Genomic DNA, 25,828 nt, shown 5'->3' with positions numbered 1-25,828 from the left:
CTTTAATATCCAATAAATTAACTTTTTCCTATTCCGTTTATTCCATTGAATGGCAGCACTTTATCAATCTTCATTAAGCTAAACATCTAAGTAGGCCTGGAACTGGATAACATTTGAATGGGTAGCCCCAAGATAGATTGGGAAGTCAAAAAATAAATACCACGCCAAATCCCTTCCATCCCGATGCCAGAAAATTATTTGGAGATTTCCATAAAGTCACCAGAAAGTGAGCTTAATGGACCAAGACTTCACCTTATCTCTTTTAAGGTATGTTTTTTTATATTTTAGCACAAAAATAAACAAGTAAATTAATTGTTTAATACATTTGTAAAACCATGTATAGCCCCACAAGGAGCTTGCTAGCTACACAATTGCCTAGCAGTATCTCACCCTAATCTTCAAAATAGCTATCATTACATACTTCAAAAAGCTCCATTTACCAACTTATAAAATATTGGATTATCTCCATGGTGTGCCTTGTTCAATGAAATAGTTTTGTTTTATTGAATATTAATATGCAGACCACTTTTCAGAAGCCAGACATCTGTAACATTTGATGGCAAAAGCCTGTGCTTAACATTTATTTTTTTTACATAGGAGGTCCATAATGAATGGGATGGTAATATCAAATAGATGGTACCATATCTCATTCTTATATAAGATCGTTTTTCCCTAGCTGACTGGGTTGGGAACTGTATTGCTTTGTGGCTTGATATATCTAATTTAGAGTTTCTGATGCCCTTTTTTGTCATTCTCCATATTGTATTTGGTAGGGTACCATGAAATCAGTTTTTTTAGCTACAATGGCTATACAGATCCCCATGACTTCATACAACCCTGGAACTTTTGGCTTCTTCTCCTTACTTGAAATGTTTTCCACTGCACTTGAAATAACTTGAAAGATCCTTGTTTTGTTGACTGTGTAAAATTGGATTTTAACATAGAAGCAAAACATCCAGGCTTATTTCAGTGAAGATCAAGGAAGGCAACTTGCTCTTAATGAGTTGTTTTGTTTCCAGAAATGCTTCTGCATACTACATACGTTTTTGCTTAGAATTTAGAGAATCTTTGCTTTCTGTTTTTCAAAAGACTAAATCTATTCCCATTTACCAAGGAACACATACCTTAAATTCCATTAACTCATGGGTATTTGATGGGGTGGAAAGGGCTCTTTCTGCTATCCTCTCAAACTCATCACACAGCCTGAAATGGGAAAAGCAAACATGTCATGCACTCAGATCTCACAGGCATATGCAACAAACATAAAAGAGTACAAATAAAAAATACCTGCAGGATTATAGCACCTTGGGATTGACGGTGTAAACCTGAAAAACAACTTCAGCTGAAGCCATGCTTACTTCTGCTTTGTTTCTTGGTTGCCATTCAAACGGGAAGTGGGGAGAGCATGTGGGGGGGGGACTCAGGAATATGGTTGGCTAGTGATAACATCCACCTGTCGGAGTGAGAACCAAGGTCATGTCAACAGATATCTGTTGAAGTTGAGCGGGAACCTACATCTGGACTGATTGGCCCATGAAACCTGAGAGACATAGCGGGGTGGGGAGGCTTCATTCTTTTAATTATCCCTAAGCACAGGAATAATTTAGAGCTAGCTTCACCTTTCTAAGTGCCAATACGATGTACTCAATAAAGGATCTCTTGAATCTGAACAAAGTGTCAGAGTCCTAACTTCCTGGAGTTCGTTATTCGGAACGATGACAGAAGACCTGTTACCATTGGTAAGCAGCCTGCCAATGTAATATTGGTTAATGTGCTGGGACTATAAGTGGGAAGAGTCAAGTCCAAGCCCTCCCTTTGCCACAGAAACTCATTGGGAGATTTGGGGCAGTGACTCTTGTTCAGACCAATCTGAACTACAGAGTTGTGCTTGTAGAGAAAAAAAATGAGAGAAAAGAGTGCAAAATACTGTACATCATCCTGAATTTCTAAAAAAATCAAATAAAGAGACAGAAAGAACCAGTCTACGCTCCCTATTTCCTGGCATCTATTATTGACATAAAAATGCAGGCCATAGCCTTATGGAAAGCTGCAAAAAAAGAGAATGGAGCTGCCTCAATGGAAAGAAAAATGAGGAGACTTAAAATAAGATGTTAACCTATTGCTAACCTGAGCAAGTGTAAACAGATCAGAAATTACACAAAGTCTAGAATAGAGTTCATTCCCTCCATGCCCACACAACAGGTTCCAGCAATTGTAACTGAGCTATTTGAATGAAATACATAACGATATAATACATAATAAGATGCAGACACCATCATTCTAGTGGTAGAAATAGAACATGTCTAGAAGCAATCTTGCAAGCATGTGTACGTTTTCCATGTACATGTACTGTATATCTGGACACTGTTCTGTGCCCATAATACAACTATTTCAGAACAGATGGGATATAATTCAAGAAACTGGAATACATATTCCCATCTCCAGGCATCAATTGTTGAACAACTGGATCAGAACTACAATTATTTGCATCCTTCCAAATGAGACATTTACCTTGTATTTAGATCTTGATGATCTTTGAACATTTTGCCAATTATTTTGGAACAAATTGAATCAGCTCGTTTTGCCAGTGATCTGATCAGTTCATCGCAATGTAACTCAAACATTCCTAGGCGAATGCACTAGAACACAAGCATTGATGAGAAAAGAATTGCCAGCAAAAATCGAAAATAAACTCTCTAAATATCACACGAATCCCAAGGGATATCAAGTTTCTTTTCTGTGTTGTTCCTGATGCGTATTATTAAAAATAGATGGCTGACTTCCCATTCACAGCAGTTGTGAGATACTCTAATCACAAAAGAGATAAGAGCTGTGAGGAGTTTTTCAGTTACAATGAACTGAAAGAGATGGAGGATTTTGATAATAGCCCAATAATTTGAATAAAAAAGATTAAAACTCAGACCATGGATTATAAAGTGCAAAGTAGCAATGGTTCTTATTTGCTAGTCCCCCCTTCTTCTTCCAATGTGCATTACTGCTAAGGACGCTGCACAGGCCCTAATCTCAGACTGCATGGAACACTCTGAAGCCGGGGTCTCCAACCTTGGTAACTTTAAGACTTGTGGACTTCAACTCCCAGAGTTCCTCAGCCAGCTTTGCTTTGCTGGCTGAGAAACTCTGGGAGTTGAAGTCCACAAGTCTTAAAGTTGTCAAGGTTGGAGACCCCTGCTCTGAAGGGAACTTTTACATTTGTTTTACCCATGATAAATATTTCAGCAGTTATAAGCTATAAGAAAGTTGCACACAATTTGCTTTCAAACCTAAAAAAAAAAAAAATTAGCTACCAAATACTGTTCATTTACTTCATTGGTACAATTAGGATTGGGGAAAGTACAATGCAGGGAACATCTCAAACTCTTTTCATTCCCAGCTATTCAAAGTACACATTGACTAAAATTCTAAAGTTTTTACACTGAAAACCAAACTAAAACGATTCCTTTCAGACTGAGAGTTCAGAGATAGCTAAAAAAGAGAAGGGAGCCCCCCCCCACCCCCCACCCCGACAGCAAAGGCATGGCTCCAGACCATATTACACAAAGCTGATAGGAAGGGAATTTGAAGAGAAACATCCCTTCACCATGTACATGATTGTACTATATAATCTAAACGATGCAGTGATGGCAGCCAAATCTTGAAAGGGGTGGCAGAGCAAACTACACTATCTTTAGACCGATTGCTGTTGCCTTGAAAGCCTGACAGAAACATTCTAACCCAATGCCAGAATTGATCTGCACAGTTTTCTTCCATTAGTGGGGGAGAAACAAATGGGGGATGAGAAGTTTCTCCACAAATTCCTGAGGGAACACTATACTTCCCTTGCTTCATGTTATGATATCTCCTTGGGTTTCCCTGCTCTTGGCTCTTTTTCTTAAGCTAAGGCGACATGATGGGGAACCATGCCGAAGAAACCACGTGACATGACACAGTGGATTTTTGTACAATGAGGGAGCCCTTGGGAAGCACAAGTTTTCTTTGCAGAAGTCTGGAAGACTTGCTCTTTGAAGGTGCTGTCCTGTCGTGGTTGCAGTGTGGGGGAGATGGATGTGCTCCCCATTTGTCATCTTTCTCTCACCTTAGGCATGAAAGCAGCCTGGGTGACTTTGGGTCTCTTTCAACCCACCAATCTCACTTGTTGTTATGGGGAAGAGAGAAAAGGGAAGGAGTATTAGGTTTGCTGCCTTGAGTAATTTATAAAAATTAATAAAGTGGAGATTTTGAAAACTCTACAAAAAATTCTAAAAATGAGAAGTGTGCCTCATGGCCAGCGGTGAAATCCGGCCGGATCTATCTGGCTTGCGCAACCTGGTAGCACCAGCTGCGGGACGCTCCGTCCACCCACCGGGGCATCATTACGGCCTGTTTTTTACCTTCTGCGCATGCGCAGAAGGTTCTGTGCATGTGCAGAAGAGGCAGGCGCGCACGCTCACACTCCCAAACCTGTAGTGAAGGTAAGTGCATTTCACCCCTGCTCATGGCCCTGTGTACAATTATATATTTTATATTAAATAAAGTGGGGAAATCTGTTCCATCTCATGAATATAATGTTGGAAGAAATTCTGACTGACTGTTAGGAGTATGTGAGCTTTCAGCTTTCTCCAGTAACGCTGTCATTTATTTTATTAAATTAATGTTATATCTTGGGTCTTTAGTCATGATATACCCTTGTCTTAGTGCAGCGGTTCTCAACCTGTGGGTCGGGACCCCGTTGGGGGTCGAATGACAATTTGCCAGGGGTCGCCTAAGACCATCAGAAATATGGGAAGTATACTTGTGAGTTGAAGAATCGCACTCCAATGGTTGACTCCACAAGCCAGCTGCAGGCTCTTCAAATCGCTAGCCAAATTCGGCTTCAGGAGCAATGAATTAAAAAAGAGAGAAATCTTTGCTCTGATGTCTCCCTCTCAAGCCAGCTGCAATCACTCCCAATCGCTAGCCTAATCTGGTTTCAGGCCCGCTAAACTTAATAGGGGAGGAATCTCCACTTTAATGCCTCCGTCCTCAAGGCAATCGCAAGCAGTTCAGATCGCTAGCCAATATGGCTTCAGACGCGATAAATTAAAAATGAAAATAATTTTATGGTTGGGGGTCGCCACATCGTGGGGAATTGTATTAAAGGGGTCGCAGCACTATAAAGGTTGAGAACCACTGTCTTAGTGGGTTTCCCTGTCTAGTGAAAAAACAGTTCTACCACACTGATTCTTTCCAAAAGAAGAAGAAAGTGTTTTCCCCCATCTATAGTTCTATACAGGGCTTTCTCACTGTGGAGTTAACATCTCCCCGCACCCACCCAAAGCTGCAAAAAAATAAGGATAAGCAATTCCTTTTGAGTAATTAGCATGCCACCAATGGTTACAACACAATACTCAATATTCAGCCCCTGGCACAGATGCTGATAAGCACATCATAGACAGAACATTTATAACACCTCAAGCAAAGTTAGCTTCTCAGTGATGAGAAACATGTATTCCATACTATTGACTTAAATGCCAGTGATTAGTGACTGCAAGTAAGATCTGGCACAAACCGCACTGGTTAGAGAGCATACTTTATCAAAAATACAGGGATGAATACACTGGCTGGGCTCACACATAGAACAAAAACAGAATGCGGTTGGTTCATTCTTGGTTTAATAATACATGACCGTATTATAAGATCAATGTGGGTTTTTTAACCAGTACTGTTGAAAAAAAAAATCTTAGCTAAACATTATGTCTAAATACAGTTCCATGGATTGTCAGTGGTAAGGCTTTAAACGCTAATGGGTGCAACAGATCATGAAATTACTATACCTGTTGTACTACATATAGTATCAAATGACATGAAATAAAAAGGTATTTGCCATTCATTGAATACACTACCTTTCTGGAGTGGTACTGAATGTCATCACGAATGCTTTGATACCTGGCGACTTCGGCTGTTATTTCTTCAAATGTGTGGTCCTCTGAGAGGAACTGTTCAATATCCCGCTCGGCTTGTTTGATTATCAAATCGTGGTATTTATCATACAATTTGAGATGTTCGGTTGGTGCCACACTCTCCTTGACAATCTCATTCTTAATTTTCTGCTTATGTGCATCCAGAATTTCATCAAGGATGATAGGCTTCAAATTCATCGATTTGGCTTTGCTTTCAGGCTTTCAAAATAATAGAATTTCTTTTATACCACTAATAAAATTAATCAGTAAATACTTAATGATGTTAGATTAACCACACAATCCTACACCGAACATCATGCAGCTGTGCAACTGTTCCAGCTTTCCCCAACTCGGTATTCTTTAGAATTGTTGTTGGATTACAACTCTGGTCATCCCTGCCTACCTGTCCCAGCTGATGAAGAATGGTGAGAATCTTATTCAGCACTTTTACAGGGCAAAAGATTGGGGAAACCTGGGCTACAGGATTCATGTGGAAACTCCAGTATGCTAGCAGAAAATTAGCAATTTTCTGATCAGCAATTAAGTATGGCATAAATGAAAAGAGCCAGAGTTATTTGCAAATCTATCTGAGAAGGGTTGATGCTTCCTTTGCGGTACCTTATATCTATTCTATTCACAGCAATGTTCCCCACTGTTGGCAACCTTTTTTTTTTTTTTATCGGTCAAAATTTATTTTTGGTACATATTATTTCCCTGTCATTAGCAATCTTGAAACAAGGGGGGAAAGGCCACTTGTTTACCATCCTGTCTACCTTGCCATAAAAACCACAGGAAATATTTTAATTCAACCCTTAAGTGAAGCATGCTAATGTTATTGCGTAAATATTCATAGTTCAAATGTATGCTTGATTTATTATTAAGTCTTAATTTTAAAAGTAATTTGGATTTTTAATTTGTTTTTAATTATTTTTCTTAGCTGCTTGGAAGAAATAAAAGAGATACATGTGAAATATACATAAATAGATGCGCAACATGAGGGGAATCCAGTATATGCCAGCGTTTCTTGATGCTGGCAACTTTAAGATGGACTTCAACTCCCAGAATTCCCCAGCTGGCCAACTAAACACTGTTATATCCACATATAAAAGGTAAAGGTTCCCCTCGCACATACGTGCTAGTCATTCCTGACTCTAGGGGACGGTGCTCATGTCCGTTTCAAAACCGAAGAGCCAGCACTGTCTGAAGACTTCTCCGTGGTCATGGTGTCGGCATGTCTAAATGCCAAAGGCGCATGGAACGCTGTTACCTTCCCACCAAAGATGGTCCCTATTTTTCCACTTGCATTTTTTATGTGCTTTCGAACTGCTAGGTTGGCAGAAGCTGGGACAAGTCACAGGATCTCACCCTATTATGCGGCACTAGGGATTCGAACTGCTGAACTGCTGACCTTTTGATTGATAGGTTCAGTATCTTAGCCACTGAGCCACCCCATCCCTTATCCACATATAGGTAGTCCCTAACTTATCACCATTCTTTTAAGTATCAAATTCTGACAGCCTTGGAAAACGGCTTATGACCTGTACTTTGAATTTTTTAGAATTTTTTTTAGAATTTAGAATTTAGAATTCTACTTGCAGTTACAATTGTCATATCACTCCCATAGTCGCATGATCACAAATTAGGCACTTGGCAACTGGCTCACATTTACAATGATTGCCATGTGCTGTGATCACATGATCATAATTTGCATCTACTTTTCCTACTTCCAGCAAAAAAATACATTGGGAAAGTTGGATTCACTTAACCACCATGTGATTTGCTTAACAATCGCCCTAAAAATCATCATAAAATCAGGTCCAATTCAACTTACAGCCTCAACAACTTAGAACAGAAATTCCAGTCTCAATTGTGGTCATAAATCAAGGATTCCCTGTACACAGAATTTACAAGAAGGGCTTTGCGGAACTGGCAGCTCTTCAGAACATACATATTGTTTAACCACCCCCATCCCCACCAATAATATAATTAGAATATTCCTTACCCACTTTGAATAAAGCTTGGTCTCAACTCTTGGAAACATATTAACAGCTTTTACCATGATTGTAAAAATATTCATAAATATGGCTTCATAGTCATTAAACTCAGGTTCAAATGCAATAGTTTCATTCTCAAGAATCAGTCGCATTATAAATCCAGGGTGTTCAAAGGCATAGATAGATTTCTGCTCGGAGAGAATTAAATCCATTACATGGCTTGTACGGAAGAATACTTACAAATGACACAACTCACAACAAAACAAAACGTAAGAATGTGAGCGATGGGGTCAGTTGTTTTGGCTGTGACTACACAATGCTGACTAGCCACATACTCCAAAAAATGTGACACAGGAGGGAAAATGTCTACAAAATGCAGGTTCTTAAAGTACCAGAGATTGATTGATTGATTGACGGAAAACATGAATCCGACTTAGACTACACCATTAAGTCTTTTTCTGACAGATCAACTTCCCAAGTCCAATCTCAGAAGAATATGTATAGAAGATATACATCCTTTTTTTCTAAACAGAAGCTTGTTTTTTTTTTAAAAAATGCATTATTTTTTACAAGGGTCACCTGGAACAATGTGGAAAGGTCCGTCAGCTTGTCAGAAAATCCTTCTTACCTTAGGTTGCACAATTAAATTTGTGAAGTCCTCCATTGAATTTAAAGCTAGGCTTTGCAGTTGCTGGGTCATTAAGGCTGCGGCACAGTTGAAAAAAGCCTCTAATTGGGCACTGCTGGCATTGGTAGGCACCTGCTTTCGTTTATTGCCTTGGTAATAGATATTTTGCACTTCTGGGAACCACCTAAAAGGAGGAGGGAGGATATTTTGGCAATTTACAGAAATGTATCTTTCACCAAAACGTTATATAGTTTAATGACATGTAAAAGCAAAGTTTCCCAGACATTTTAAGACACCTCCTGTGCTTCTTCAGCATTTCTTTTGCAGTAATGTTTATTCAACATAAATAGGCTTGGCAGTTATGGTATTACAATCCATGTGCAAAAGGACAAACTCATAATTATACTGCCACTACCAGATCTCTTTCCTGTTTTGATCGAGTCCTTACTCCATGGACATTACTGGGAGGTTATTGAGTACTTCTAGAGAAATGAAGAGTTAAAATGGCTACATTTCAGTCCTTCCTTAATTAACAACCATAATTGGGAGCACCAACTCCGTCACTAAGTGCCAAGCTCTCTAAGGCAAAACTTCACATGACTGTGATGGACTTACGACCTCACTTCCCTTTTGGTCATTATGCAAAACTTCATGAGGTCACGACTTACCATTTTATTCCACCTTCTGTATTAAATCTGTGTGTCACAAGCCAGTTGCAAAGCAGACAAATGATGATCACATGATCATGGGACACTACATTAAATGAGGCACTCGGTAAGTGAAGGTTGCCTATACAAACATGCTTGCAGTTCTCAGAGGTTTGCATCATACTAAGGAGAAGGAAGGAAAGGTGTGACTCTCCACAAGTCCCTGATCCAAAGTATTGGCATCTCTTACTACCAATGATGCCAGCAATCAAGGTCTGCTGGGAATTAGTTTCAACAACCTATGAAGGATTGTATAGGTTATTGCTGGGATCCAGATACTTGGCAGCCACAATCTGGGAAGAAGTTTATAATGAAGACTGCAATGCCAACCGGCGGTGCTTGAAGTGGTGCAGCCTCCAAAAGTTGCCTTCAAAAGATGTCAGTGTGATAAAAGAGGGAAATTAAGTCCTCCATTTCTTCCTCCGAAGGTCAACAACACAGCTACCCTTCAAAGTCGCATGTGAGCTGGGTTTTTTCTCCTTCACTCCACAACTGGCTTGTAACAGCAAAACTGAAGCCACGGCAAGCCTCAGAATCCATAAGCCACAACTACCCACTTGTAACCATGTTTCTTGTTCATTCCTACAATCACCAGGACAAATCCAAATAACCATTCGACTCTTGAAATGGGTTGAAAGGGTTGGTATCAGGGGTGAAATGCTCCTGGTTCAGACCGGATCACCTGATCCAGTAGCGATGGCGGTGGATGGTTTGGAGAACCGGTAGCAAAAATCCCTGCACCCCACCCATGCCCAGCTGAGCCGCGTGATCATCAGAGGTTTGTTTTTTTTAACTTTTAAAAGCATTTTTTCTTCGGCTGAAAAAATGCTTTTAAAAGTAAAAAAAAAAAGCCTCTGATGATCACGCGGCTCATCTGGGATCGTCCAAGGCTTTTAAAATCTTTTCGGCCGAAGAGGTTGTAGAAAAAATTCTTTTAAAAGGCTCCTCTGACGATCCCAGCTGATCGTCAGAGGCTTTTTTTTCTTTTAAAGGCAAAAAAAATGCTTTTAGAAGAAAAGAAAACCTCTGAGATCAGGCAACTCTGCTGGGATCATCAGAGGAGCCTTTTAAAAGCATTTTTTCTACAACCTCTTTAGAGGTTGTAGAAAAAATGTTTTTAAAAGTTAAAAAAAAAAGTTAGTCATGCCCACCCAGTCACATTACCACCACCACCACCAAGCTACACCCACAGAACTGGTAGTAACAAATTTTACATTTCACCCCTGGTTGGTATGCAGTGCGCTTATATTTCTGTATTTTCCCTACAGCCCAAACCCTGCTGAGTATTTTCAGCTGAAAACAAAGAACCACACTCAGGATTGTGCCATCAATTTGCAGTAATGTAGTTCCAAATGGCTGAGGCAGGGAGACAACTTTTCCTCTTCTTTTTCCTGCTTTCTCCTTCCTTCGTTAAGAATCCCCTTCACTAAGAAAAGAATATCTCTCCATGGAATGAAACAATTCAATGCAATCCAAAATTACAGAATCTTTTTAAACTTTCAAGATGGAATTAAAATCTCTCCAATATAACATTTCTTAAAATTCCGGTGTGTGTGTGTGAATCAGGAGTCACTATTATCAAATTATTTATTTCCTTTTATGTATGTGATTCATCTATTATTCCCCTTCTTAGACTCTGGGTGGTTTACATGTCTCCAAAATAGCAAAAAGAATAAAAAATATAATTTAAAACCTCAAGACAAAAATGTAACAAGTAATATCAACTAACAAAATTATAAAGTGCTGATGTTAAAGGCAGGTAAAGGTAATAGTCTAGCAGTCAAGTCTGACTTAAAATTAGCCTTTCAGCTTTGGCAGAAAACTCTGCTCAATAAGAGCTTGAGAATATTCAGTCACAAAATTAGTTGTGCTCAATCTTTCAGTCCAGGGGACAAGAATCATTAAAAAGATATTTGAACTTACTTTTTAAAAAGAGTATCCTTGGCAGCTTCCATTTGTCTTAATATCATGTTCTGGAAGAGTGAGAGTTCCATTGAGTCTTGACGAGTGTGAAATGCTACCTTATCAATTAAGCGCAAATCTCTGTGAAAGTGACAAAAGAGAATATCATGGTGAATATATTTTCACAACACTTTTTTTAAAAAATTAAGTTATTGAAACTTTCTATTTAATCTATTTAAACAGATGGCCATGGTCCATAGGTACCAGTTTAATTCTCAGTCAGACTAAATATTATAATTGAGCAAGGCTGGGCAGCAGTTGATTCAATCTCTAAAAAGTGCTTCAGAGAGCATGGGAATGCAAAATTGCATTTGCAATTTCTTCAGGCAGCCATGCTCCTTAAAGCATTGCAGACTAAAGCTATGCTTGCACACACTGAAGTATTTTTTAGAGTTCACAGCTGAAACCTAGCACAGCTCTATTGTTTCATACGCTAAATACAAACAGAAGCAATCATACTTTATGTCCCCTTAGCAGATTGTCTGATTTTTACATTTCCCATCAATTTTGGCATTTTCAAATAACTTAGTTTAAAAAACCCAGACGAACGGTTTGTGAATAGGAGTTAATTTAAGATTGAAATCTTTGGCTTTGCCAAATCGTAGCATGAGTATTGATGAACAAAACATCATCAAGTTCAAACAATATGCTTCAGATAAATTAATTAGATACTGTACTTTTCGGAGTATAAGACACACTTTTTCCTCCCTAAAAGAGGATGAAAATTTGGGTGCATCTTATACACCAAATGTAGCCCCACCCACCCAACTGTCCCTCCCCCTTCGGCCATTTTTGGCCTCCATGCATCACTGTTCTAGTTCCTGTTCCAGAGTGCAGAGATTGCCGCAGACCATCGCCGCCTCCATGCCTCACATTTTTGGCCTCTGTGCCTCGTGTTTTTGGCCTCTGTGCCTCGCATTTTTGGCCTCCCGAACACTCTGTTTTAGACCCGTTCCAGGCTGTGGGGATCGCCACAGCACATCGCCACTGATCGCTGCCTCCATGCATTGCATTTTCAGTCTCTACATGCCCCATTTTTGGCCTCTGCACATCACATTTTTGAGACATTCCAGGCGGCGGGGATGGTGGCAGTGTGTTGTGACTCCGGCTCCCAAGCCTGTCCTCTTGGAGGAGGATGACTCTGAAAGTGAGGGGGAGGAGCCAACAAGGCCTCCCTCTCCAGGTCCCTCCTTTCTGGCAACGCCTCAGGTGCCAGCTGAAGGCCAGGAAGAAGGCGTGTCGGAGCCCCCACAGACAGAGGGTGAGGAGGATCAATCCTGGATTGATCCCAGGCCTTGTCGGAAGGAGAAGCGTGCACAGCAAAGGAAGAGGTGTGGCAGGCCCAGAGATTGCTGAGTCATTGAGCCACACCCCACAGGGGATAAAAGCGGGTGGAGTTGCTCTGTAAGCCCATGTGATGGACAAAAGCTACAAAGCATGAAATTCGGATCAGTTGTTTTTGAGTTAAGGCCTGGACTGCGTGAAGGAATTATTCTGTGAATTCTTGGCTGCCCCGGCAACGGCCTACAGACAAGTGGACTCCCGTCTCAGACAGTGATAAGGAATTTGACAGGCATTTGAACCGTAGCTGCCAAGTCTTTTATCCACAAAGGAAATTCAGGTCAGTTGTAGAATAAATGACTGTTAGACGCTCGCTCCTGCTTTCTTCTATGTAAGATGGGGAGGGGGACAGAACACAGTGGCAGCAATCCCCGCCGCCTGGAACTGCCCAAAAATGTGACACATGGAGGCCAAAAATGAGGCGTGGGGAGGCAGAAAACACGATGCACAGAAGCGGCAATCAGTAGTGACGTGCTGTTGCAATCCCTGCAGCCTGGAATGGGTCTAAAATGGAGCATTCAGAGGCCAAAAACGCACAGCAGAGAGGCCTCGATAATCTGTGGCAATCCCTGCAGCCTGGAAAAGTTGATTGAGGGTATTCTGGGAGACCAATCCACCCACCAATCAGCTGCGCGTACTGAATCAGGCTGCGATAATGTGCTGACCAAGCTGTTTCCTATTTGCTCCAAGGATGCTAGCCAGATGAACACTGATGGATGCTGGTAGGCAGAGGCAGAATTTTTTTTTTCATGTTTTCCTCCCCAAAAACTAATGTGCAATTTATACTCTGGAACATCTTATACTCCAAAAAATACAGTAAATAAAATTTCAGAAAAATATTTATACATCTTTTTTTTTCTTCACAGCATTTCTTTATAATTGTTTTTATTGTTCATAACATGTCTGTATTCAAAGAACTGTTTGGAGAGGGTTAATGTCAACGCCTTTAAACATCAGCCTTCAACCTATGAAATGAAATTTACTGCAGCCCAATGTGCATCTGTTTCACAAACTTTTACTGAAGAGCACAAGGTTTGTTTATTTCTTTTATTTATTTATTTTATTTGTCACAACATTATATATAAGCATAAGCATGAAATAACTATATGATATATAAGCATATATATAACCATAAGTATGTAATAACTATATGAAATTGGATACAATCAAAGGGAACATTAGGACAGGAACAGTAGGCACATTGGTGCTCTTATGCACGCCCCTTACAGACCTCTTAGGAATGGGGTGAGGTCAATAGTAGATAGTTTTTGGTTAAAGCTTTGGGGATTTTGGGAAGAGACCACAGAGTCTGGTAGTGCATTCCAGACATTAACAACTCTGTTTCTGAAGTCATATTTTCTGCAATCAAGATTGGAGCGGTTCACATTAAGCTTAAATCTATTGTGTGCTTGTGTATTGTTGTGATTGAAGCTGAAGTAGTCTTCAACAGGAAGAACGTTGTAACAGATGATTCTATGAGTTAAGCTCAGGTCATGTTGAAGGCAGCGGAATTCTAAATTTTCTAAACCCAGGATTTCAAGTCTGGTGGCATAAGGTATTTTGTTGTAATCAGAGGAGTGGAGAACTCTTCTTGTAAAATATTTCTGGACACGGTCAATTGTATTAATGTCCGAAATGAGGTATAGGTTCCAGACAGGCGAGCTATATTCAAGAATTGGTCTAGCAAATGTTTTATATGCTCTGGTTAGTAGTGTAGAGTTTCTGGAGAAGAAGCTACGCAATATTAAGTTTACAACTCTTAAAGCCTTTTTTTAGGTTACGGAAAACAAGAGATGATCATCACCTAGATCTCTCTTTTCTTTTCAGTGTAAATTCTAACAGCGCCCCCTAATGCAATATAAGAAAACATACTAAATTCAGTAAAGAAAAAAAAATTTTTAAGCTATTTATATCGTCGCATCTGCTAGCAATGAATCTGGGCAGCATATATTGAGTTAAAACCAAAGAATAAAATAAAGCTAAAAATACAGATAATGAATGTCATGACTGTCAAAAAAAAATCATTCCTAACTTACAACAGAACAAAGCAATAAAACCAATCAACCAGCAGAGTTTACTCAACCTTCCAGCCCTAATGCCTGGGGGAACAGCCAGGTCTTTCATGCATCAAGAGGTGGTGGCAATTTTCCACTAAAGAAAGTGGAAACTGCATTCTGGCCAAGTTCTAAATTATCTACAGTCTTTGCTGTCAATTGTTCACAAGGTCATTGGGATATAAGTCTTGGAAGCCTAAAAGTGTTAATTTGCTTTAACACTCAAATACATTCTCAAATGTGCTTTGTGAGCCAAACCATTCATTTATTTACTTAGCCATGTGGCAACATCTTCACTGGGCCCTGCTGATGTCCTTTGTGTGTGTGGTCCAGTGGTGGGTTTCTACTGGTGGCGGCGACGGGAGGCTCCGCCCACCCACCCAGATATCATCATGGACGCTCTGCGCATGCGCAGAAACACCCTGCGCTCTCCAGGTTCCGAACTGGTAGCAAAAGTAAGTGGAACTCACTACTGGTGTGGACCAAGTCACAAGGCAAAAATGTATCTTATGTGGTGGAGGATATGAGTACTCCGAATGTGTTCACTGTCGTACCTATTTCAGCACCGATACCTTTCTCTGCAAGCACACACACACACACACACACACACATACACCCTAAGTGTTTTAAGGAAAAGAAGTGTAAAATTCTTCGTAAGAAAAAGGCAATCAGGGCCACAAAAATCACAAAATCCCTAAGCCTAAGCTACCCTTCATCAAAATATTACATATAGCATTTCTTCTCTTTTTTCTTTTTTCTTTTCTTTTATCATCATATAAATTTGTGTGTGTGTGTGTGTGTGTATGTAATTCTTTTGCCGTGATATTTGTCAGAGTGCACTGAATAAAAGAAGCTTCTTAAAAAGGAAGGGAACAAATCTGACAATGAGTTTCAGCATTCTTAAAGAAATTAGCTATTAAAACATATTATCTTATTGGATTTAGCCTACATATAAATCTCAGTTTTTTTTTAAAAAAAAAACCACCAATCTGATAGACTGTCTCATACTTTTCTATCTCAGAAAAAAAGAGGAACAGCTCAATTAAGCTTCCCTATTAGCCATTACTATCTGAAATCTTAATAGAACAAGACTAAGCGTGGTAAGATTTTTTTTCCCCCTCTTCTTTCCTTTTACCACAATATATACTTATTAATAAAATAATCTGAGCTGCCGGGATAAAAATACCACACTTGGAAATTGGCTCAACTGCTGATTAAAACGAATAATGGTAATGTTTCATGGCCTTTCCCAGTCAAGAAGAGAAACCTGATCAGGCACAGCTCTGAAAATATTTTAAAGATAATGTTCTCTGACAACAATTAGCTCCTTCAGGGCTCTTGCTGTCAGAATGAAGCACTGCCTCCACAAAACAAGCTTAGCACATTTTGCCTGATTTGCCTTCACACCAACAGCCCCTGGTGAACATTTTTGGCTATTAATCTTACTGTAGTTCTTCCTGAATTCTTTGTTCTCATTATTGTTTGCGTACATTCAACATTAAGCCAGCTTTACATCTCATTACTGAACACGATAGAATGAGAACACTCATTTGCCTGATCTCAACATTTTGCAAGCTGAGGTCATAAATAAACTGTACATAACAGAATAAACTAATCTTCTGCAACTAGATGCCCTCCGGTTTTGCTGGGTTACAATTCCAGTCTAACCAAGCCAATATGGAGGTTGTAATCTAGCAGATCTAAAGGACATCAGATTAGGAAGAAAGCAGGGTCTAAGTGATCTTCAAAATGAGAACTAGGAATGAAAGGCAAATATTTATACAATTAAACATTTAATCATTACCTTTCTATCTGCAGTACTATTATTAATCTGACATTTTCCTTTATGCCAGTGATCATTAGAGCACAGCTGCATTAAAGCAGATGAAGCCCATTAAACTATATTCAATTAAGGAGAATTCTATGAACCAAGTATTTTATATACAAGAAGCTATGTTGACACACTTATCCATGTCATGGACAAATTTAACTTATTTTTGGGACTTCCGGGCCCACTGGAAGTCAGGAAGCGGGCTGTTTCCAGCCTCCGGAGGGCCTCTGGCGGGGTGGGGAAGGTCATTTTCACCCTCCCCAGGCTCCTAAAAAGTCTCTGGAGCCTGGGGAAGGCAAAAAATGGGCCTACTGGGGCCACTGTGCCATTGCGTGCCAAAAGCAGGGGGAGCACGGGGGGGTCACACGCGCAAGCACGGGGGGGGACACATTGAATTATGGGTGTGAGCACATGCACACACATACCCCACCATGCTCCCCCTGCTTTTGGCACACGACGGCAAAAAGGTTAGCTATCACTGCCCTAGGTGTTGCCTGGGGCTAAGTTAAACTGACCCAGTAAGTTAACTCATCTAGACATAGATGTGAGCATGAACAATGATGCACCCCAATCTGTCTTCCTCCTGATGATGTAGAGATGAAGTCCTAGAGCAGCCCCACAAAAACTGTACTATTCTAGAAATTTCCCCTTGTTGCTTCTTTTGTTTTTGGCTCTCCCTCTCTACGGCTATATAGATCAATATGAAACAGAGAAGTAATCTCTGCCCATGAGGGCCTGACGCTGATCGGGCTTTGGTGAATTTTTAAAAATATACAAAGTAAATTAAAATGGCAGGAAATGACTGGCTCCCAATCCCATTTATGGCAATGAGGAAGCCCTTCAAAGAGGCCATTACTCATTTGACTATGGCATCTATGACCACATCCCATTAGCATTTGCCCAAGGTAGGAACTGATAGAACATACAATTAATAAGGTACAACCTAATGGAACCTCCTGAGTTCAAGTCCCGCCTTAGCCAGGAAAACCAGATGGGTGACGTTGGGCTGGTCACTCTCTCTCAGCCCAATCCACCTCACAGGGCAAATAGTGGAAGGAAGGTATGTTGGATATGTTTGTCGCCTTGAGTTATGTATAAAAATACAAATAAATAAAGCAATAAATAAACTAATAAATAGTCTCCAAAACTATTGTTAAAGGAAAATCAACCTTGGAGTATTTTTATGATTAGAGGAGATACACTCTCTCCTCCTTTCAGCCAGTGACCCACTCATTATTACATACATACATACACATACATACATGTATATACAAAACAATCCGGCTGCATTTTTATCCAGGAGATTCTAAAGATCTAATTACTCTTTATTATTTGAATTTTATGAGGGTTTTTTTTTTACTATGAGAAGAAATAATACCAAGCAGAATACATAGTACTTCTATACCTCTCTAAAGTAACCTTTCTTTGTGTCTCAGTTGCAGCCCTATCTACTTATCAGCAATTAGAGGCCACCGGTGTAAACCTCAGCCATACTTAACAGTTTTAGAAAACAAAGAATCAGCAGTCAAGCTGAAATAAAAGAAGAAGGAAGGAAAGAAAAAGACAAAGTGATCCCTGGGTCTCCACTGTTATATTCCCTCCTAGATCAAATGTGAATATCCAACAGTTCCTTAGTCTTGTCTTGTTTTGCCTTGTCCTGTCCTGTCCTGTCTTTGCCTTTCATCTGTGTGTTGTTATTGCCTCTTTCACTGCCAACTTCACATGATCGTCCATTCTTAGTTCAATATTGTAGCATAACAGCAGACTTACAGAGCTGGAACACAACATGTGTTGTTATTCTGGGCTACCTTCCATTCGCTCTTTGCATTTCAGAAGCAAAAAAATGTAGGTATTTTTCACAGATATTTTTCTTCACTTTCTGTCAACAGCAGTAACTTTTGGACAGGACCATAACGTATTTCAGAAGTCACTTCATCTTCTAGAGCAGCAATGGCTAACCTTTTCCGGACCGAGTGCCCAAAACGTCTGAACCCCCAAAATGCAATGCACGCACAGCCCCCATGTATGTGCCCTGCCCACTGCACATGCATGTGTGGTCCCCCGCACACGCCCCACCCCCGTGCATGCATGGCAGAGACCGAAAGACCAGCTGGCTGGCGGGAGGCTCATGTGCAAGCGCAGTGGAGCTAAACTTGTGCGACAGCTCACGTGCCATCAGAGAGGGTGCTGTGTGCCACCTCTGGCACGCGTGCCATAGGTTCCCCATCATGGTTCTAGAGCATTATCACCATTTGTTACTCTCTAGGATGCTACAGTTCACTCAATCAATGGAATGTATTCAGGGATCCAGTGGTTTGATTGATTGGGATGAGTTCGCTGTTTCACCCTCAGGTATTTAATAGATCCTCTACTTCAGTTGCCTTCTTAATCCACAACTCATTTAATATAAGAACCAGTTTGATTTAATGTAACTAAATCCTGTGCAAGAATCCAAACTCCTCAGGAATCTCTAACTCAGCTAGAACATCTGGAAATAACATCACCCTCAGACAATGCCTAAACTATAAATATTGCCAGAAAGTTAAAAAAAAATCAGAAAGTTTGAAGCTATCATTATTGTTAATAAACAGTGGCAAAGTCTTTGTCATCTATATGTCCCATAGCATTGATATATCTCCAGTGCTTACATTATTTCAAGTAATTCCATTTCTTCTTGATAGCCATAAAGATAGAGGGGATGCATGTGTGGTTAATATATAGTGTTTTGTTTTGACTTTCTAATCTTGTCTGTTCAGAGTATAGTGTACTAAACATCTCCCCATTCTAATATCATGCCATGATAACAACCATGGCATATGCTGAAGTTAAAAAATCAAATCCTCTTATAAACAAATACCTGTCATTTATATTTCCAATACAAGGTCTTTGTGCAACTATTTTTAAGCAACAGTTTCTCTAACTGGATAAAGATTATCCCAGAAAAGCTCAAAGGCTGGATATAAAACAAAAGGATCATCTTCATTTTAATCCAATATCAATGAATCTTGGAAATTGTATCATAATGAATAAACATAATAAAGCAATAAAAACAATAATTTTGTTTTCCTTTTTAAACATTTTATTAGATTATAGAATAAAATACAATAATTTTGTGAAGACCAAAAACAGTTTAATGCACTATTCTTCGGGTTAAGTTGTAAGTATTTTTAAAAAATTAAACATGAGGAAATTGCACCAAGTCTCACACGAAAACCCAATTGTTTCAAGATCTCACTTTTGATGAGACTTGGGCATTTTTAATATTTTAAAGATAGAAAAAACTTGAATTGTGGGGGTAACCAAGCACCATCCAGAGATGTGACAAACACCATAATGCTCAGACATGCCTTGTTTGATTTAATTACTTTTTAATTCAATGGTAATTAATGTAAGAACTAGAGCCAGTTTAACGTAAGAGTTAATGGTACCAAAGTAGAAATAAGTAGACTGCAAATTCTAGTCCTGCGTTAGGCATGAAGCCAGCTAGGTGACCGTGAGCCAGTTACTTTCTTTCAGCCCTAGAAAGAAAGTAATGAGAAACCACTTCTGAAATCTTGCCAAGAAAACTGCAGCGACTTGTCCAAACAGTTAACACTGTTAACAACAGTCAACACTGTTGTTGAAGGCATCAAAACTGACTTGAAGGCATCAGAAAAAGAAAAGAGAGTAAGACCAAACCATGTCCTGTATTCACCAGCATTACAGATTACCATCTAATAAACAATGCTTTTCTAAATTTATATTTCTCTCCCAAGAGAAGAAAACAAGCTGCTATGACCAAAACAGCCTCTACTATTTCAAAACATGCATTGGTTCATCACTATCAAATGCCGGTGAAACTAGCTCAGTGAAGGAGATGGAATGTATTTTTCGACCTCATTTGAGCACAGGCGATCAAAAGAAACATATGATTAAATCTTTTACGCCTCCAAATGAAGTCAAAAAATACATCTTCATCGCAAAGAATTCCTAATAATATTTCAGGGATCCTAGACAGGCCTTAGGGTCTTTCGAGAGTGAATCACAGGAAACCAAGATGAGACAAAAAGAAATGACATTCAGGATGCATTGCTTCAGGAATCATGAAAAAAATGGAACTTGGCTGCCTGGCCTAGTGTACAATGTTGCAAAGTATGGGCTGTTCCAATTGTTTCTCTAGAGAATCATTTCATTATTGAGCCCATCCACTTACTTCTTTGATTTCCATGCAACATCTACAGGGAAATCTTGGACCAACGGAAAAATAATTGTTCCCTTCTCTCCATTAGAAAGGTAGGTAGGCCTACTGTAACAGGAACACAACAGAGCAAATGGCAGTACAGCTGATGAGAGCAACATCACACCAATGTAATAACTTATGGAACTGCATCAAAAAATTTGTGATCCAAATTGCAACCACATTTATATAATGCCATAGCACCCAATTCCATTATTTTGACATCATTGCAGTTTATTATGATGCTGGGCTGCCTACACTTCTCTTTAGTAGATCTTCTTTTCCTTGGAAATGGAGCAAATAGTATGAAAAGGGATAGGATGTAGTGCAGTTTTCAAACTTTTAAGAAAACCATTCATATTTTGACATTTTGATTCTGTAATTTTATTATACATAGAACAACACCTCCTTTCTCATCCCTCCAAATCTGTCAATTTGAGAATATCTGCTTCCCATTCTAACACCTCTGTTGAATAAGCCGTAACACCAGCTTCTCTTTAATTAATGGAATTCAGGTCTCAGCAATAGGTCATCTCCAAAGTTAACAATTCATTTATTCAAACCATGACACAAACAGCCAAAATAATGTAATTTGACCACTTCTCGTTGCAATGGTTTTGTGATTGCTTCTTTTTCAGGGAAAGAAAAGGCAGAAATGGGAATGTGGGCAAATTTTTCAGAGCTGCTTACTTTAACTTGTAAATGTATTTTTGATACGTAGCCATGCTAATATCAAAATTACTATCTGAAAATAGTCACTTCTCAAAGTAGGGGTCCAGATGTTAGTTTATTATTTACAAATACTACAAACCTCAAAAAAGATTCCAGTCTTTTTGAAGGCCCCATGGAAGAGAAATCTCAGCACCATTACTCCTGTAAAATGCAAATCTAAAATTGGATGTGTGGACAGAAAAGCAGCATGGGAGTAATGCAGAGCAGAAAAAACGGCTGTGGTTAAAATAAATTACAAAACATATTCCTCTCTACAGATCTGAAATTGCAACCACCAAAATTTTTAAAGACTGATAGCTTCATTTTACTTTAGTTGAATTAAACTCCAGAAGTTCTTTAAAATATTAGGCACTTAAATACACGTGCATATGTACATGGAGAAACACGAAGAATAATCAGAATATTGGTATACTGCATTGTGATACAATTCCATATATCCAGATTCCAGTCAAATTTATATCCATAAATAAAATGCAGAATACCAAGAATTTCCAAGTCACCCTTCTGGAGACTTCTGGGGATGGTAGGAAAAATGAATTCTTCTCCTCTACTCTCTAAGAGTTGTCTAACTTACTATTTCATACCCTTTCACAAAATTACCTACAAAAATCAATTGGGCTAAAGATTTCTCATTAAAGGTCCCAGATATCCTGAGCCTGCAAGTAGAATTGCCCAGATGCTAAGAGGAACTGAAGACACACTAGGGAATGTAAACCAAGGTGCTTACTTATTATGGTTATAGTATTATAACTATATATGAGCAGCAGTGGCACAGTGGTTAGAATGCAGTACTGCAGGCTACTTCTGCTGCCTGCCTGCTGCTTGCAGTTTGGCAGTTTGATCCTGACCGTCTCGATGTTGATTCAACCTTCCATCCATCTGAAGTCGGTAAAATGAGGACCCAGATTGTTGGGGGCAATATGCTGACTCTGTAAACCGCTTAGAGAGGGCTATAAAGCACTGTAGAGCGGTATATAAGTCTAAATGCTATTCCTATTCCTATTAACTGTAACACAAGAAAATGGTCATTGTAACTTTATAAATATTATTCCAACAGGTACAACATCATTACTTCCATTGTTGGTAAAATAAGTTAGCTTATAACTGGAAAGGGGAAAAGGGAAGATTAAGATGCAGCTTTAGATAGCAACACCCTCATAAAGCTTAAAATAGCTGTAAATTAGTATTTTATACCAGTTGAAAAGTTTGTGCTTGTGGACAATGTAAGGTTTATTGCTTGAAGATTCCCCCCCCCTCTCTCTTTCTCACGTCCTCTTTCTCTCTCCATCTCTCTTTTTCTTTCCCTTCCTTCCTCCCCCTCTTTCTCTCTCTCTTTTCAGAGAACTAGCAATCACTAATGCTAGTGCAACAGGAAACGGACCCGTTCCTTTAGCAAAATCCAAGACATCTTTGATTGAAATATCTTTGGTCAACTTTATGGAAATCAATGCCTTTTAACTGCTGAAACTGTGACTTTAATTTTCCAAAACTACTGTATCTGCTATCACTAAAGCATTAAAGCAGCTCCAACATTTGTTAAACTGCTATCATAAGAAACAGAAGGGAGGGGCAATAAAGGCACCATTTATAAGTAAATTCACAATATGAGTGATGATAAAGAAGCTGACAACTAGGTATTTGTCCAAGCAGTGAGAAGTTCCCCAACTGTTTTGAAGCAAGCCATATGCCGTGCCTGTGTTCTTCAACCAGCCCAGTTTATGCTCCTTGTTAACTTTACATGAAAGAAAAATGGTTTTCACACTAAGCAATTATTTTCTCCCTTAGTCGGTTGTTACATTATCAAATGCCCCTTCGATGTCTTAAAGATGCAGAATGACTTCCAAGGGTGTGTAACAGCAATCAAATTTTGCTAAACTTTAATTGCTCAACTATTCCTTTAATACTTCTAAAGATATCTGGCACTTTTTCAAATTTATCTAAGCCATGTCTTCTAAGATTCCAGCATTAGTTTTCTTCTGCCAGAATCAAGCAGATGGCTTCATTCCAATTCAATCACTTTCAAAGTAGTAAAAAAAACCCACCAAAAATCTATAATAAGAGCTTGGAGCCCGATAAGTTGTCCTTGAAACAAAGAAGCAAGTAAAACCTCAAAAAGCCTTCAAAATAGTTTCTGATTGAGGATCTTCCTTAAAGAAGATTCACTGAAGAATTCTTGTAGTCTGCTTCCAAACGAGTAGCAAACTGAAATTCTTTGCAGATTAGAAGATTTAAAACAATCTCTAACTAAATAATATTTAAATGATACCCTGCAAAAAATATTTTACAATTCACCTTTCTACCAAAGAATTGTGAAGATTAAATGCTGAAGTCTCCGAATTATAAAGGAAATGTACAAATCTTGCAAACTGCTTGATTTGTGGGCACCAAACTCCAGTCCCTTCTATTAACAGAGATGTGTTGAGAAAATAAGTCCTTGAAACTGCTTATTGGTCATGAGAACTGTAATTCAGAATTTGATTCTAGAGAACATGGCTTGAATTTAAGCATCATCTGCTTCTGATGAAGAAGACTGAATACTGAGAGACACCCCCCCCTCTCTTTTGGCTTTCCACAAAGGTGTGAAAACATTCCACTGCATCCTTGCCTGGGGCACAAAGAGAAGCACACAGCCATAGGACTGACTAGAGCCCTGAAAACCTTCCCCGGTCTTTTAACTAATATTTGAACATCTCTTGCCTCTTTTACATTTTATACACTGTTTTTATATTTTTAATATTTTATTGTACACTGCCCAGAATCCTTCTGTGAGGGAGACAGGTGGTTTTTAAAATGATGGATGGATGGATGGATGGATGGATGGATGGATGGATGGATGGACGGACAGACAAATACCAAAAGCCATTGATTAAACCCTAGGAAGGATTATGACAATTCGACAATGGAGCTCAGTCATTCAACACAATGAAGCAGCATTTGACCTTGGTAGGCCATCTATCAGAGGAAAATCCTGAAGCTGTTGGGTATTCAGAGAAAGTTTAGATTGGGGTATCCAAACTTGGCAACTTTAAGACTTGTGGACTTCCACACCCAGTTTTTCTGGCTGAGGAATTCTGGGAGTTTAAGTCCACAAGTCCTAAATTTGCCAAATTTGGACACCCCTGGTTTAGATGATCTAGAACGTGGCTGAGTAACATGTCCAAAAACTGTAATTTAAAAAAAAAAAAGAATGGGCCCTGTTTTTTTTACACTAAGCCATAAGTTACGTCTTACAAACTGCAGTGGCTGAGTTTACACACTGCATTAACCCAAAACCAAATAAATCAAATTATGGCTTTGTGCTACTACCTCCAAAGTATGATCATGAATCAGTCCTATGTAGTAAGTTAGTTAATTTCAGTTAGGATGTCTGACTCCAATCAACTCTGGGCAGCTCACAACAATAAACAATTCAATATGGTTTAGTCCTAAGGACTGCATTCCAGGGGTGAAATGCTCCCAGTTTGGAACAGATTGGCCAATCCAGTAGCAATGACGGAGGCTGGTTCGGAGAACCGGTAGGAAAAATCCCTGACCTCTCCGCCCATGCCCACCCAATCGCCCAGTCGCCCGCTTGCTGCTTCTTTTAAAAAATGCTTTTAAAAGGTAAAAAAAAAAGGCTCTGAGGATCACAGCTGAGCTGCCTGATCATCAGAGCCTCTTTTTTTTACCTTTTAAAAGCATTTTTTTACAACCTATTCGGCTGAATAGGTTGTTAAAAAATGCTTTTAAAAGTAAAAGAAAAGGTCACGCACCACAGCTGATCACCACCACCACCACCACCACCCCCGGCGTGCTGTTCTATTTACCCCATGCCTCCTTTTGGCATGTGCTGCACTTGCACAGATGCACGCACCTCACATTTGGTGCGTGGTGCGCACTGCGCATGCACTCACGCAGCACGCATTCGCAGCCAGCAAACCGGTAGTAAACCAGTTCAGATTTCACCACTGCTGCATTCCACAGACATCCTTAATAGCTATAATGATACCCAAATTATCATATGCATTGTGAGGCCACCACACAAATGACTGAATTATGTGCTTGCAATGTGATACTTGATGCAAATATGTAAGACCTTCCATTTGTTTGATGGAATGTCATCATTTCCCCGCTGTGGATGCCTCTACTTCAGCAACCATGAACTTTTTCTGGGTTAAAAATTAATGAGGCAGGCAAAAGGCTTCACAGAAAAAATGAGATGGAGGGATGGAGGGAGGGAAGGAGAGGAAGGAAGGAAATCTGCCCAAATATCTTTCCATGGAGCTACACAAAGGATAAATTGCATGCACAGTATTTACATATTCTTCAGTTTCACTGATGAACCGTGACACCCATACCATTTGGTTCTTCTCATTTGGTTATCTGCCACATAGCTACACTTTAACTGCCAGAATTCTGGTAGCCAAACTTCATACCTCTGAAGGTGC

The 25,828-nt window shown here is 39.4% G+C and overlaps 1 protein-coding gene across 1 annotated transcript in view; it reads right to left on the bottom strand.

The window, feature by feature from the left end:
* The window catches only part of DNAH7 (dynein axonemal heavy chain 7), a 189,113-nt gene that overhangs the window by 145,981 nt on the left and 17,304 nt on the right, over positions 1–25,828 (bottom strand). The window contains exons 9-14 of the mRNA XM_058188377.1: positions 11,189–11,308; positions 8,559–8,742; positions 7,939–8,118; positions 5,880–6,155; positions 2,512–2,639; positions 1,125–1,203 (exon numbers count right to left, since the gene is read on the bottom strand). Of these exons, the coding sequence (XP_058044360.1) occupies positions 1,125–1,203; positions 2,512–2,639; positions 5,880–6,155; positions 7,939–8,118; positions 8,559–8,742; positions 11,189–11,308 (967 nt within the window). The remainder of the gene's footprint in view (positions 1–1,124; positions 1,204–2,511; positions 2,640–5,879; positions 6,156–7,938; positions 8,119–8,558; positions 8,743–11,188; positions 11,309–25,828) is intronic.

The sequence above is a fragment of the Ahaetulla prasina genome, chromosome 1, assembly GCF_028640845.1.
Source record: "Ahaetulla prasina isolate Xishuangbanna chromosome 1, ASM2864084v1, whole genome shotgun sequence".
In the NCBI taxonomy this organism is placed as follows: Eukaryota; Metazoa; Chordata; class Lepidosauria; order Squamata; family Colubridae; genus Ahaetulla; species Ahaetulla prasina.
The sequence above is the reverse complement of the archived record's forward strand: the minus strand, read 5'-3'. Positions and strand labels throughout refer to the sequence as shown.